The sequence below is a fragment of the Perca fluviatilis genome, chromosome 22 (assembly GCF_010015445.1).
Source record: "Perca fluviatilis chromosome 22, GENO_Pfluv_1.0, whole genome shotgun sequence".
NCBI classification, from domain to species: Eukaryota; Metazoa; Chordata; class Actinopteri; order Perciformes; family Percidae; genus Perca; species Perca fluviatilis.
The window spans coordinates 13,071,417-13,084,529 of NC_053133.1; the positions used below are offsets into that span (position 1 = coordinate 13,071,417).

A 13,113-nucleotide genomic window follows, 5' to 3' on the forward strand; every position below is an offset into this window, starting at 1 on the left:
GTAGCCATAAGCCTTGAAGTAAATGGAGTAGGAGACAGACTTGGATTCATATTTGTTATATTTGTTAAAAGTTATTTCACGTTTCAGTCCTAGTTTCTGGTTGTGCTATGGAGTCGGTTGTTTAGTGTCTGGATTTGTTACGTAACTGGGTCATGGGAATACTAGGTTAAAGGTTTTCCTTTAACACAACAAATTGGACCACAAGAGGGACCCATTGAGCTTTTGATTGTACTGTGTTGCAGCTTTACAGTGCCTGACAGCAATGAATTAGCATCTCTCCTTCATCATCTTGTTTAATGTGCTGATGCAGGTCTTAGGCTGGGTGTCTTTTTAAAAGGCTGTGATCAGTAGTTTTAGAGCCAGACTCTCTTTAAAATGCAGATACTAATATATTATCTCTCCCTCCCTCTCTCCTGCTGTTTCAGTTGGATCATTACCCTCCAGTGAGCTACACCCTCCCAGATGCCTCAGACACACAGTTCAACCTGGTCAAGACGCTGTTCTTAGGCAAAGTCTTTGGTGAGTATGTCAGCTCATCGAAACCCTTTTTTACCAATTTTACACTGCGCAAACTTTTACCACACTTATTATAATCATATTTGTTTTCTTAACTCAAATCATACCACTCTATCCACACTCCATCATGGTTTAAACTACTTGTTAAGGTGCTTTTTGGAGCGTTAATGGGATAGTTCTTTTGAAATGGGTCTGTATAAGGTACATGGATGGGGCCACACAGCAAAATGTGTAAAAAATTTTTAGGTGGGCCTTAAAAACAGGACCACCTAAAAAATCAATATCAGTGTACGCTATATTAAAAATATTTCCCTTGCTTTACCTTGACGTCAAACAGCCCTTTACAACGGGGAACTGAAGCTGTTATATTGCTCTCTTTAAAGCCACCAGACTCCTTTGACAGAAACAGTAATTTTACCTTGCGGAACACGGAAGTTGCTGCTTTACCGCTGCCTCGATCGGTTAGTTTGTTTGTTAATTTTGTCGGTTCCTTACCCTTTTAAAACACCAAAGTCACACAATAACACACACAGGAGTTTGGTGGCTTTGAAGACAGCATAGATGTATAACAGCTTCAGTTCCTTGTCGGAAAGGGCTGTCTGACGACAAGGTAAAGCGGTGATAATATTTCAAATATAGCGCACACTTAAACAAATATAGATTTTTTTTAGGGTGACTAAAATTTGTTTTGTTGTGTAGCCCAGTCAACAGCCGTACATTGCTTAGCTTCCTTGTCGGTACTCCGGCCTGCTTCTCCAAACTGGGGGCGTGCCGACCGCCATCTACTGTAGGCAATACACTGACTATGTATACATCACTAATTCAAAAGATCGGAACTATCCCTTTAAGGAGCTCACGTTTCTAATCTTCCTGAATTATTTTCGTTGTGGATTAGTGAAGAGATTGATTGTTGCTATTGAGGATGCAGCAAAATTATATTTTCAGGAAAATAAATCCATGCAGTTATTAAAATGTAATTAATGTATGTGGGTTGACCTTGCTGTAATCCCCAACTGGAGGTTATCCACTTGGGTTAAACCAGATAAAAACAATCACAGTTGTCTGCTATGAGGCAAAAAGTCAATTGACATCTCTCCTGTCCAAAACTAAAAGCCTAGACTTAGAGGCACACGGAATGTGAACACAGTTTTTTTTTTCAGCTGTTGTCATATTTAGGTTCTTCATGTATATTTAGTTCATGCTGTATGTATATAACAGTTATACTCTAACTCTATTCTATTCTATTTCTGTAATTTGATGTAATGTTAAACCCCTTAGATAAGCCATCTAATTTACAAATTGGTCCTTAAAACACATATACATAAATAAACATTAATAAACAATTAGTGCAAAATGAGACTATAGGATGAATTAATAAAACAAATCCAAATACACACAAACAGAATCTCTCCATGTGCCTCACTATTCTGTCTGACTCTCAAAAAAGACTATAGTTACTCATGATGTCCACTAGAGGATGCCAGAGGATTGAAATAAAGATGTTGGTGCAGCACAGTATCACAGCTGCAACTCTCTCTGCCTATATGTGTGGCTGATCTGGTTAATACTGTTAGGATGAAAACTTAACATATTTAACTTCTCATTGAAATTACCTTGATATTTAGTTTCCTAGCATTAGACTGTCCAGGATTCTGCTCAGTGCTTGAGCAGCTTATATAACTGTCAGAACATAATAATCCAACCTTTACTTTAGGTCATTTTCCCTTTGATGTTGCTATTTATGTTGTTCAGTCACTGCTACTTTGACACTTGTGAAACACTGACACTGCAGTGCTAAAGCTAATTTAAATGTGATTCATGATCTTTTGCATCAATTTTTTTTTTTTTCCCACTAAATTAACTAAGAGCATAGGTCTTAACAAAACACTAAATCATCTGCCCAAACACCTCAGACTTTGATTACCCTAATTATCAACAGCCAGTTACCTAGGTTCTCCTGTGGTTCATGGCTTGATTTTGGTCGGTTTTATTAGCTTCTTTAATTACTCATAATGTACCTCCGATGGTAGATTGTATCTCATTATTGGCATCCTGCTGCAGCTTGCTCTGTTCTCCTCGTCTCTTTTGTCCTCTACCTCAAGTGCCGAGAAAGTCAGGGAGGTTGAAGTAATGGCTGACTTCAGTTACCAGCCAGAACTATCGACTGCTGCACACACTATCAGAACCCCTGGGAATACAATGCCACACACAACACACACACACACACACACACACACACACAAACAAACACAAACACGTGAACAGGCACATTCACACACAGAACACAGCGATCCATCTTCAGCCAACCAACACAGCACAGATGCTTGTAGGACACACAGGACAAAGTCACTGCACATGCCAAAACAGACCCAACTCCTCAAATGCAGCCTTACACTTTACACATCAATAGACTCAACAGTGCGATATAACTATAGGTGTCTTGTAAACATAACAGAATAATAAATGTAGACAGAGCAAGGAAATAAGAAGGTAATTGGATCGGAAAAAAAAGGAGGAAAACAGAAGGATGACTGGAATATTGTAATGAGAAAGACAAAGAAAAATTTAATGAAAAAGGAAATAGAAAAAAAGCAGGCGTTTGATTTTGCACATCTTATCAGATCTGTTCCACTTCTGTGTTAGGACCACAGAGACAAGAGAGGCTGTCAGACAGTTGAGCCATCAGATTCTCTATTTCTGGGAGACAGAGACTCTGTGTTGTAAGAACACACACACACACACATACACACACACACACACACACAAACACACACTGATCACAGCGACGTCTCCCCTATCACCTCACAGTCTACTGATTGTGGGATGGGATAAGCTGCCTAGAATAAAGATGGTAGAAATAAAGAGAGGTAGACATTAAAGACATGTGCACAGATAGCCAGACACTGTTTCTATAATCATAATTAATAAACAGTAAATGTGTATTTTACTAACTCCTTAGATAACAACTCTGTACTACAAATTCACATTAGCATGGTGCATGTCTATATATTTTCAAATGTGATAATTTTTTGCTTTCTTCTGTTTTTATATTTTTGTAACCATAATATATTTGGGTTTTGGACTGTTTGTCATACAAAACAACCTTGTGCTCTTAAAATTGAGACTGACATTTGTCATTGTTTTCTTTTTATTTACATTTTATACAAGAAATAGTTGATTGAGCTTAATTGAGAAAATAACTGTTGAAAATCTAAATAATTGTTAGTTGCAGCCTTAGCTAATATACCTGCCCAGCACTTTTAATGCAGATTCAAGTAAAGTACTGCCACAACGCTTGAACAAGCAGAAAAGCCAAAGCTGTCGTAGCCTCACCTTTTATTCCTGTATAAACTGACAAACACCTAGAAGGGCATGTTTTGAATGTTACCATACGATTACAATGCTGTGGTCAGCAAAATGTCAATCTGGTTTGTGAGAACAAAACCAATGTCTACTTACGATGAATTGAGTTTGTTTGTTGTAGCTGTCGGTGTGAATAACTCAGCTCCAGGGTCATGGGATCTACTGTGTTTGCTGCCAAAGTACTTAAGCGGTATTGATCATGCAGCACAGGGATGATTCAGCACATGCTACATACAGTACTGTATATGCTACTGAAACTGCTGCAGCCTGATGCTTAATGTATGCATGCAGTGTGTGAAGGTAACTGTATACACGCATCAGTGCTTTACTGCATATTTATTATTTAATTTAATATTTATTTATGGCATATTTATACATGTAGAGTTGGGATGTTGTGTGTGTGTGTGTGTGTGTGTGTGTGTGTTTTGGTGGGTGGGTTGATGTATTGCGTATGGGTCTTTCCTCCCTGGGAGGGCATGAGTCATACATTAGCCAGAGCAGCAGGCAGGGTCCCAACCCAGTCTTCAGTGCCACAAATCTGACTGTGTGTGTGTACGTATGTGTGTGTGTGTGTGTGGACTGTAGGTGAGTGTGTCTGTCTAAGTGAATTAATTCAGAGCCAAAGGCAGAGAGAGAGAGCAGGAAAAATAGTGACACTGTGAAAGTGCTATTAGAGACAGATGATTGTAGCCCTGAGGGTTGCTTGCAAAGGACATGTACATCGGTGAAATTCTGATTTCTCTTGTCTTATTTTTTATTTTTTATCCCCCTAGCCTCTCTTGTTCTATTAACTCTGCCCACACACATTTAACACGTTGCTCCCTCTGGGTGCTGTCAATTATTTTACACAGGCTTTAAGTAATGCTGCCATTTCCAGGTGTAATGCCATTATTCTGAGAAACTTTAAGCCATAATGGCTATTATATGCGTTCAGAAGTCTTTTTCATGTGCTTTTATTTTTAATCTGGACTTTTCTTTCATTTAAAACGTACTTTTACCCTCAAGATGTACCAGGGAGCCATTTTTAGCAGGACATGATCTGAACCAACTGCCTTTTTTGTTAAGTACTTTGTACATTTAAAGAAAAGTGCTCTATAGATAAAGCTTATTAGCGGTATTAACTGCAAGTGCCCGGCTGTTTTACCCTGTTTTAAGAGCCATAACTCTCAACTATCTGCCTGTACAAGTGACATTTTGCCAGCACCACTTATGGTGAATAAATACCATCGCTGTGTATTTGGATCTGTCCACTTAATAATATGTCCGTCGCTGCTAATCTATCTTTGCCATCTTGCAGATCAAGATAAGGTCAACTTTGTCAGGCTCAAGATTTCTGTTTTAAGATCAGCTATTATAAATATATATGATTATTGTTTGTTTTTTTCATTCTTACAATATTGGCATGTTTAACTTGGGTGCAGAAAAGTAAGCAGACTGGGCCTTTATAAAGATATATGAATGATTTGAAAACCAGTATATAATATAATAATGAGTATATACTGATGGAGCTCAAGATTGTTTTCATAAAAGGTGAAAATATTCCCTCTAATCCCTCAAATAAACTAATTTGTCTGAATATGTTAATTTGATATGATTTTATAAACACCTTGCTGATGATGGTTTTTAGGTGTTTCTGTTTTTGAGGATTAAGCACACAGCTACTGTATACATAATAGAGCTGAGTCTGTGGATTCTTTATAACTAACTAATTAAGTACAAATCACATGTGCTTCACTCACTGCTGAGTGCTGCCTCATGATAAAAGTACAATCAATGTCCTCCCTGCCTGGCAGCCACTGGTTCAATGCCTGACTGTCTTTTGTGTTGCGACCTTTGGACAGAGCCACCAGCTACCCCGACTCGACTCGAATTAAAGCACTGATGAACTTCTGATGTTAGATAAGGCTGATAACACACACACCAATCCCCTATCCCCAGGCTATCTCTATAATCTCAGTGTGCCTTTAAATCGAGATGGACAGATCTGTACGTGGTCACCGCTTTGCGTGTGTGTGTGTGTCTCTGTGTGTGTAAGGATGACATCATGCCATCCTCCCTAGCTATCACCACTAGTTGTACTTTTTACTGGTGAGTCCTGATCCAAGGCAGGGTGAGTCCGGGATCCAGGTTTTCTCCAGCTGCTGTGTCAGAGTGGGGGTGGTTCTGCACTGCAGTGAGAGAGAGACAGAAAAAGAGAGAGAGAGAAGAGAGAGAGAGAGAGAGAGAGAGAGAGAGAGAGAGAGAGAGAGACGCTTGCAAATTTGGTACCGTGTCAAGAGATCCACATAGCACATAGAGGAAGAACGAATGACAGAAGAGGAAAGGAAGCTGGTTTGCCTCATAAACTGTATATCGGACACTGACGCAAACTCCACATAGGTAACGACAGTATGCGTGTGTGTGTGTATTAAATACCTGTGTGTCTTCATTTGTATGTCTTCTTGCATATGCATGCGTGTGCCAAGGTCTGAGTAATTCATCGCCTCTGTTACTCTAAATGTGAATTAAATTTGCTGCTAAATACAATTTCCCCATCAATTGACATTAAGCCAAATTTGTAATGCTTTTGAATTTTAAAGGCAATCTACCCCCTGGAGTAATTGGATTGCACGCAAATTACACAAAACCCTGGTGTGTGTTTGTGTGTGTCTGAGTCAGAAGGAATTAGTCGTTTGTTAATTATTTTTACTGCTCTGTTTGGTGCTGCGTCTGTTGTGTCTGTGTTTCTTGGCTTGTTGTCTGTATAAACTGACATCGCGGTGGAGGAGGAAGAGGCAGCATTGATGAATACACCTGTGTGTTTGTGTGTGTGTGTGTGTGTGTGTGTGTGTGTGTGTGTGTGTGTTCAGTATGGTGTTGCAACCACAGGTGTATTCCCCATGCCTAAAACTAACAGTCATACATCTACTTCAGCTCTTATCTCCCTTGTCATTCATCTGTTTCTCTTCCTTATTCTTCACACTGTGTTTCTCCACACCTCCTCTCTCTATTCACTGCCAATCATATCAGTTTGGTTCCTCACCATGATGTTTCTATGACATTCGTACCAACAGTTTTGTATAAACCGCACTTACAACCAAGCAACAAAAAAAAAAGGAAAAAAAAAAAAAAAAAAAAAAAAAAAAAAACCCTCTCTTTTTTTTTTTCTTTTTTTTCTTATCAAACTTTGCATAGGATTTAAGTATAGAAGATATTAACACCAAGAAAAAGCATGAAGAGACAAAATACCAGTTAGATTTAAAGAGAATATAGGAGTCTTTTTTTCTCTCCTTCACATCTAGGTCACTATTTCTCTTTTTTTTTTCCTCTTTCTAACCCTTTATTTTGGAATCTCTTTCATTTTTGTTTCCCATCAATTCATTTTTACAGCTTTACCTAATTTTTTTATTTCTATCTGCCTCCCTCTGTTCCTCTCTGTGATACATCAGCCGTGGTGTGTGTGTGTGTGTGTGTGTGTGTGTGTGTGTGTGTGTGTGTGTGTGTGTGTGTGTGTGTGTGTGTGTGTGTGTGTGTGTGTGTGTGTGTGTGTGTGTGTGTGCGCGCGCGCAATACTACATGTTACATATTATTTTTTGTTTTACAAAGGGTGTGGTGGTTGGATTCACATTAATATTCTTTTGATACGTCTCAAACGCATCATACTTTCATTAACCCTACCCCCCTTCTTTTTCTGTCTCTCATCCCTACATCAGCTTCCATTTGTTGCCATGGCAACTGTTTGATCTCCTCTACCCTGCCCCTCCATTTGAGCCCCCTTCTTGTCACCCCATTTCTTTCCCACTCCTCTTTTTTTTTTAACCCAGACAGACACACACACACACACACACACACACACACACACACACACACACACACAAACATACCAGAGACACTCTGGTCTTTTCTCCCCCTCCTCCCCCTTCTCCTCCTCCTCTCATGTCTCTCACCTTTTCCTTCACCACCAGTCCTTTATGGAGACACAGCCACACCCACCCTCATAGTTCTGCAGTTCTCTCCATCCTCCCTTCTTTCTTCATCCTATTTCTTTTTTTCCCCTTCATACAATTCAACCCCCCTTAACCCACCCCAACCCATTGTCCTCACTCCAGCCCTGTCGTCACAGCTTTATGTGCTGCCTCACCTTTTGAATTATTCATGCCGTGTCTCTGGCCACCCTGGTGACACACCATCACAAGGTGCAACCCTCTGATCAACATGATGACCTTGTTGCTGTGTGTGTGTGTGTGTGTGTGTGTGTGTGTGTGTGTGTGTGTGTGTGTGTGTGTGTGTGTGTGTGTGTGTGTGTGTGTGTGTGTTGAGAGAGATGTGTGAGGGGTCACATATGGTACGTGGTAAGACACATTTGTAGGTCCTAGTTGTAATCATATGTGTGACGGTACATTTCATTAGTGCAATCTGAAGCCAAATGGATTAGTATGTGCTATTTTCTAATCATGATTAGTGTGTGGCGAGCTGTTGGCTTGAGTGTGTACTTGCAAATGGTTTATTGATCAGTTTGTAAAGCCCCTTTAGAAGCCACCAAGGCAATCAAAGTAAGGGATTACAAGCCTTTTGATCAGTGTGTGGTGACTGGCTCTCAAAAGCCGATGTTACTTGTTATTGTTCATGAATTACTTAGGATGGTGCTAAGCACTGGAGACAAAATATTCCTAAAAGTTGTAAAGATATATAGCTCTGTTGGCAAGAACTTATCACTGAAGGCTTATAATGGTTATACTTCTATGTTTATTATATAGGCTACTATTAGTGGTTTGGTTATATTTGATTGTATACGCCAATCACATTACTTCCTTTATTCCTGTATGCATATAATATTTCATAGAGCTAAACCAACACCTCAACTGAACATTCATAACTAGAGTTTTTGCTGGGCTAATATAGTGGATTGCATTAGGTGTGTAATTGTGCCCAACTCTTGTTCCTTGGTTAGTACTAAATGGATGTGATGCCATTAAAAACATTGAGGCCTCTTAACAGTGACAACCCAGCCCTCAGTTCATAATAAATGTGTGATGTTTATGGGTATCATTATGTTATTTGAATTGAAAACATGCTGCTTTCTAAGGAACACCCCTGAATCACTGGCCACAAAAAAAATCCGAAACAAGGGAAGCTTGTCGGCCATTTACTCACCAGCATTGTATGCTAAGCAGCCTGTTATACTCCCAACAGAGAGCCTATTAGTATTCACACACAGGCTTCTGCAGTGATCAACACATGTTCAGGCATACAGAAGAGAGTGGACTTGTATTCATATTCATAAGTTATCAGTATTCTGCTCACTGTGCTATACTGTAAGGCACTTCTTTCCATGTGTGTCTGTCGCCACCTTTTCTGCACACCCCCACGCATATGCAGATTCATACCCACTCTCGCGTAGACAGCATCCACACCGTTTTCAAGGTGTGAAGTTGATTGATACCAGATACGTTCTTCTATGTTCCTGCAAAAAAGGGCTGACTGGTGCCTCAGCAGATATGTGAAGCTAAGTCACAGTTTAGAGCAGAGCCTGTATCACATGATTGTTTTCAACACACTCAGATACAGAATACAGTGTATACACACAATGCAAGTTTTTGAAGGAGATCTGGTCATACGGTGAATATGTAGAAGACTCATAGTGCTGAGCTCTATTCCTGGCAGCACAATCAATAGGGTACAAACACACACACACACGTACACACACATATACACACACACACACACTTGTATTGGATCCATCAAAATGGAATAAAGAGGGAAAATTACATTATAACCCATGTCCAGATACTCAGAACCCCATCATCTAACATAACACGATTCACTAAATAAACACACTCATACACACACACACACACACACACACACACACACACACACACACACACACACACACACACACACACGCACACACACACACTGAGCAGTACTCTAGTTAGTCATCCCTCATATTTTGCTGCAGGATTGTCCAAACAGCAGTTCCTTCTGGGTGTGGCTCAGCCGTGTAGCAGCAGAGCAGCCATGCATGTAACATTAAAACCTAGCTCCGTCTGCACATGGACTGAATATACAGAGGTCTGCACACACAGCCAGAGTTCTTGTGAAGGAAAAAGATATTTTGCAGCTCTGCAGTGTTAAAGACAGTTTGGCTGTCTTTCCAGGTTTCTGCTGGAGTGGAGCATGTCTGAGGATGTTTGTTTTATTCAGCGTTAAAGTCTTTACTGAACTGTAGGTGTTGGAGGGATTTTTTTTATAATTTTCTTTGCTGCCTGCAGTTTCTTCTCTCTCTTATCTTTTCTGCAGGTGTGCGTGTGTGCGTGCGTGCGTGCAAGCAGCCAATGAGAATCATCTTTTGTATTCAATTTAACACTTAGATTGTTTTTAATGGACGCCCCTGAGCCAAATTAAATTCTGAGAGAACACACAACAGTCCACACTTTTCAGTCCAAATTTCGATCAGTAAAAAAACCCAATATTTGTCAACACTGGAAAATACGCCTAAGCCTATATAATCCACAGATTGAACAGGGAAATAGCACTGGCTGGACAGAGCTCATTGGGTCAGCAGCAGGTCAGACATTGGTTTATGTGTGTGTGTGTGTGTGTGTGTGTGTGTGTGTGTGTGTGTGTGTGTGTGTGTGTGTGTGTGTGTGTGTGTGTGTGTGTGTGTGTGTGTGGTGTGTGTATGTGCGTGTGTTGGTGTGTGTGTGTGTGTGTGTGTGTGTTGAATTAATTATCTTTAAAAGTCAAAAGAGAGGGAGAAACGGACTGTGACGCAGAGATAAGAGTGCCCAAATTGCTGCAAGTAATTCTCCAAATGATGGTAATTGTCACAGGTAGAGAGTTATTTGTGAACTGTTAGCATGGTGGACAACAAGACATGTCATTGGAGAGAAAGAAGAGAGTAATAAGTAGGGTTTTTTCATAGGGTTATTATGAACACAGCTTGAAAGAGTAGCACGAGCAACATGATGATATCAAAGGTTAAGCAAAACTACAACAAGTACCGTATATGAAAAATAACATTGTAGAAGCCTAATGTTTTCCTCTCTGTTTGCCATAGACACTGAAACTCACATGGCTGCTTTCTGTTTTAGAAACATGAAAATCCACATTCTATGACTCTAAGACATCCTGTGAATAGGAGATTGAATATAGAGAGAGACACAGAGAGGCTGTAAGAGCAGACGGGGAGTTAATTCATTCTCCATCCTTTAAATTTGACATTAGAGGTCAATGTCAGTGTATGTTCCTCTGCTTTCTCCCTCCTCCTCCAGCCTCCTCCTCATCTCTCTTCACTCTCTTCCCTCCTCATTTATGTGGATATTTGTGTATATATGTATATGTATATTTATGTAATATTCTGTAGATATATATTTGAGTGTGTGCATCAGAACAATTTGTGTCTACTAGAGTTTGAGTATAAGCTCAGTTTTTGAGTGTGTGTGTGTGTGTGTGTGTCCACTAAGAGTGTACATAGGATCTTGAGCTTTCAGAGAAAGTGTGTTGTGTGTGTGTGTGTGTGTGTGTGTGTGTGTGTGTGTGTGTGTGTGTGTGTGTGTGTGTGTGTGTGTGTGTGTGTTCATCTTTTTGTGTGTCTTTTGGCTAATCAGTTCTGATGCTTTCTCTTTAAAAGCTATTGTGGTCGATGCTTGAGATCGCTGGTTTATCTTTGCTCTCTCTCTCTCTCTCTCTCTCTCTCTCTGTCTCCCCACCTTCTCTCAATATCAGTCAAGTTCACGGCCATGGTTCCACATGAGTTAACATCACGGCCATGGTTCCATATGAGTTAACATCACAGACAATAACAAGATGTTATTGTGTGTCTGTACAGAAACTGGACACATAGACCCAGTCCTCATCGAGCGTTACAACACCCCAGGCTTCGTTGGGTGTCTTTCGCGGGTACAGTTTAACGGAGTCGTCCCCCTCAAGTCTGCACTGAGGACCGTCGCACAGGCCCAGGCCACACCGACAGCTGGTCAGCCAGACAGACAACCTGCAGCCGCCTCGCCGGTGTCTTACCAGGGCAAACTGGTGGAGTCCAACTGTGGGTCGTCACCTCTCACCATCCCACCAATGTCTGCAGCAACAGATCCCTGGCGTCTGGACAACACAGGTGAGCATTACTCCAAAAATCCTGGAGCTGCTGCTGTCGGTCCATGAGAATAGCACACATAATTTAACTATGAGCAGAGGTGGAAAGTAACTAATTACATTACTCACGTTACTGTAATTGAGTAGTTTTTTGTGTACTTTTACTTTTTATAGTCGTTTTTAAAATCTGTAATTTTACTTTTACGCATGTTACGTGTGTTTCGTTTGAAGTATTGTACTTTGCTACATTTTAAATCACATCTGTTACTGAGTGTGAAATAAAAGTTTTTGTTTCTTTTGTTAAAGGTTTTTGCCGTTTCAAATTTTAATTTCTTTTTCTTTTTTTAAGGTTTTTGTCACTTTTTTTGAGTTTTTTGGCTTTGTGCCCTTAACAAAAGACTGCGATTTTTAAATTAAATAAGTATAATAAGTCAAATAAACTATATAACTTTTACTCTGAGTAAATTTTAAATGGGCTACTTTTTACTTTTACTTGAGTAGATTTTTAATAAATTTTACTTGTACTTAAGTAAAAGTTCATCAAAGTAATAGTACTTTTACATAAGTAGAATATTTTTGTACTTGTTCCACCTCTGACTATGAGTAACAACTTCCTACAGGAAAACAGATTGTGCTATATTAATGTGTTTCTGTTTTGAATTGACTTAAGATGGCACGTTAAGTGAAGTAAAAACGCACATGCACATACAAGCTCGGTAAATGATCCCTTCCCTACTTGCGTACTCTAACTCTAACTCTAGCTTGAACATGTAAACATATCCATGTACACACACACACACAAACACACAGACACACAGACCTAAGCACTCCTGTGTCTAAGGTTGCATTCCACATCAGTGTTTAGTATTTCAGAGCGTCATTATTCTGGATGCAGCTGTATTCCTCAGGCTTGGTGCCAACTGTGCCTTTGAGAGCATTGAGCTATCTGAGATTGATCCAGTCCATTGATCTGGACTCCAGGTACAAACTCACAGTCTGCAGCTCTCCACCATCTTTCCACAGAAAGGATTGCTATTTTTTTTTTTGCTTTACATTTCCTCTAGATGGACCTAATCTATAATTCATCCAAACCTCCTTCATTCCGCCATGATCTTTGTCTCTCTTCTTATTGATTGTTTTTATTCCTTTTTTTTTTTT

At 39.9% G+C, this 13,113-nt stretch overlaps 1 protein-coding gene across 2 annotated transcripts in view; it reads left to right on the forward strand.

Annotated features, from left to right (window-relative positions):
* The window catches only part of cntnap2a (contactin associated protein 2a), a 404,761-nt gene that overhangs the window by 387,311 nt on the left and 4,337 nt on the right, over positions 1-13,113 (forward strand). For both annotated transcript variants that reach the window (XM_039790455.1, XM_039790456.1), the window contains 2 exons: positions 426-519; positions 11,693-11,977. In XM_039790455.1, the coding sequence (XP_039646389.1) occupies positions 426-519; positions 11,693-11,977 (379 nt within the window). The remainder of the gene's footprint in view (positions 1-425; positions 520-11,692; positions 11,978-13,113) is intronic.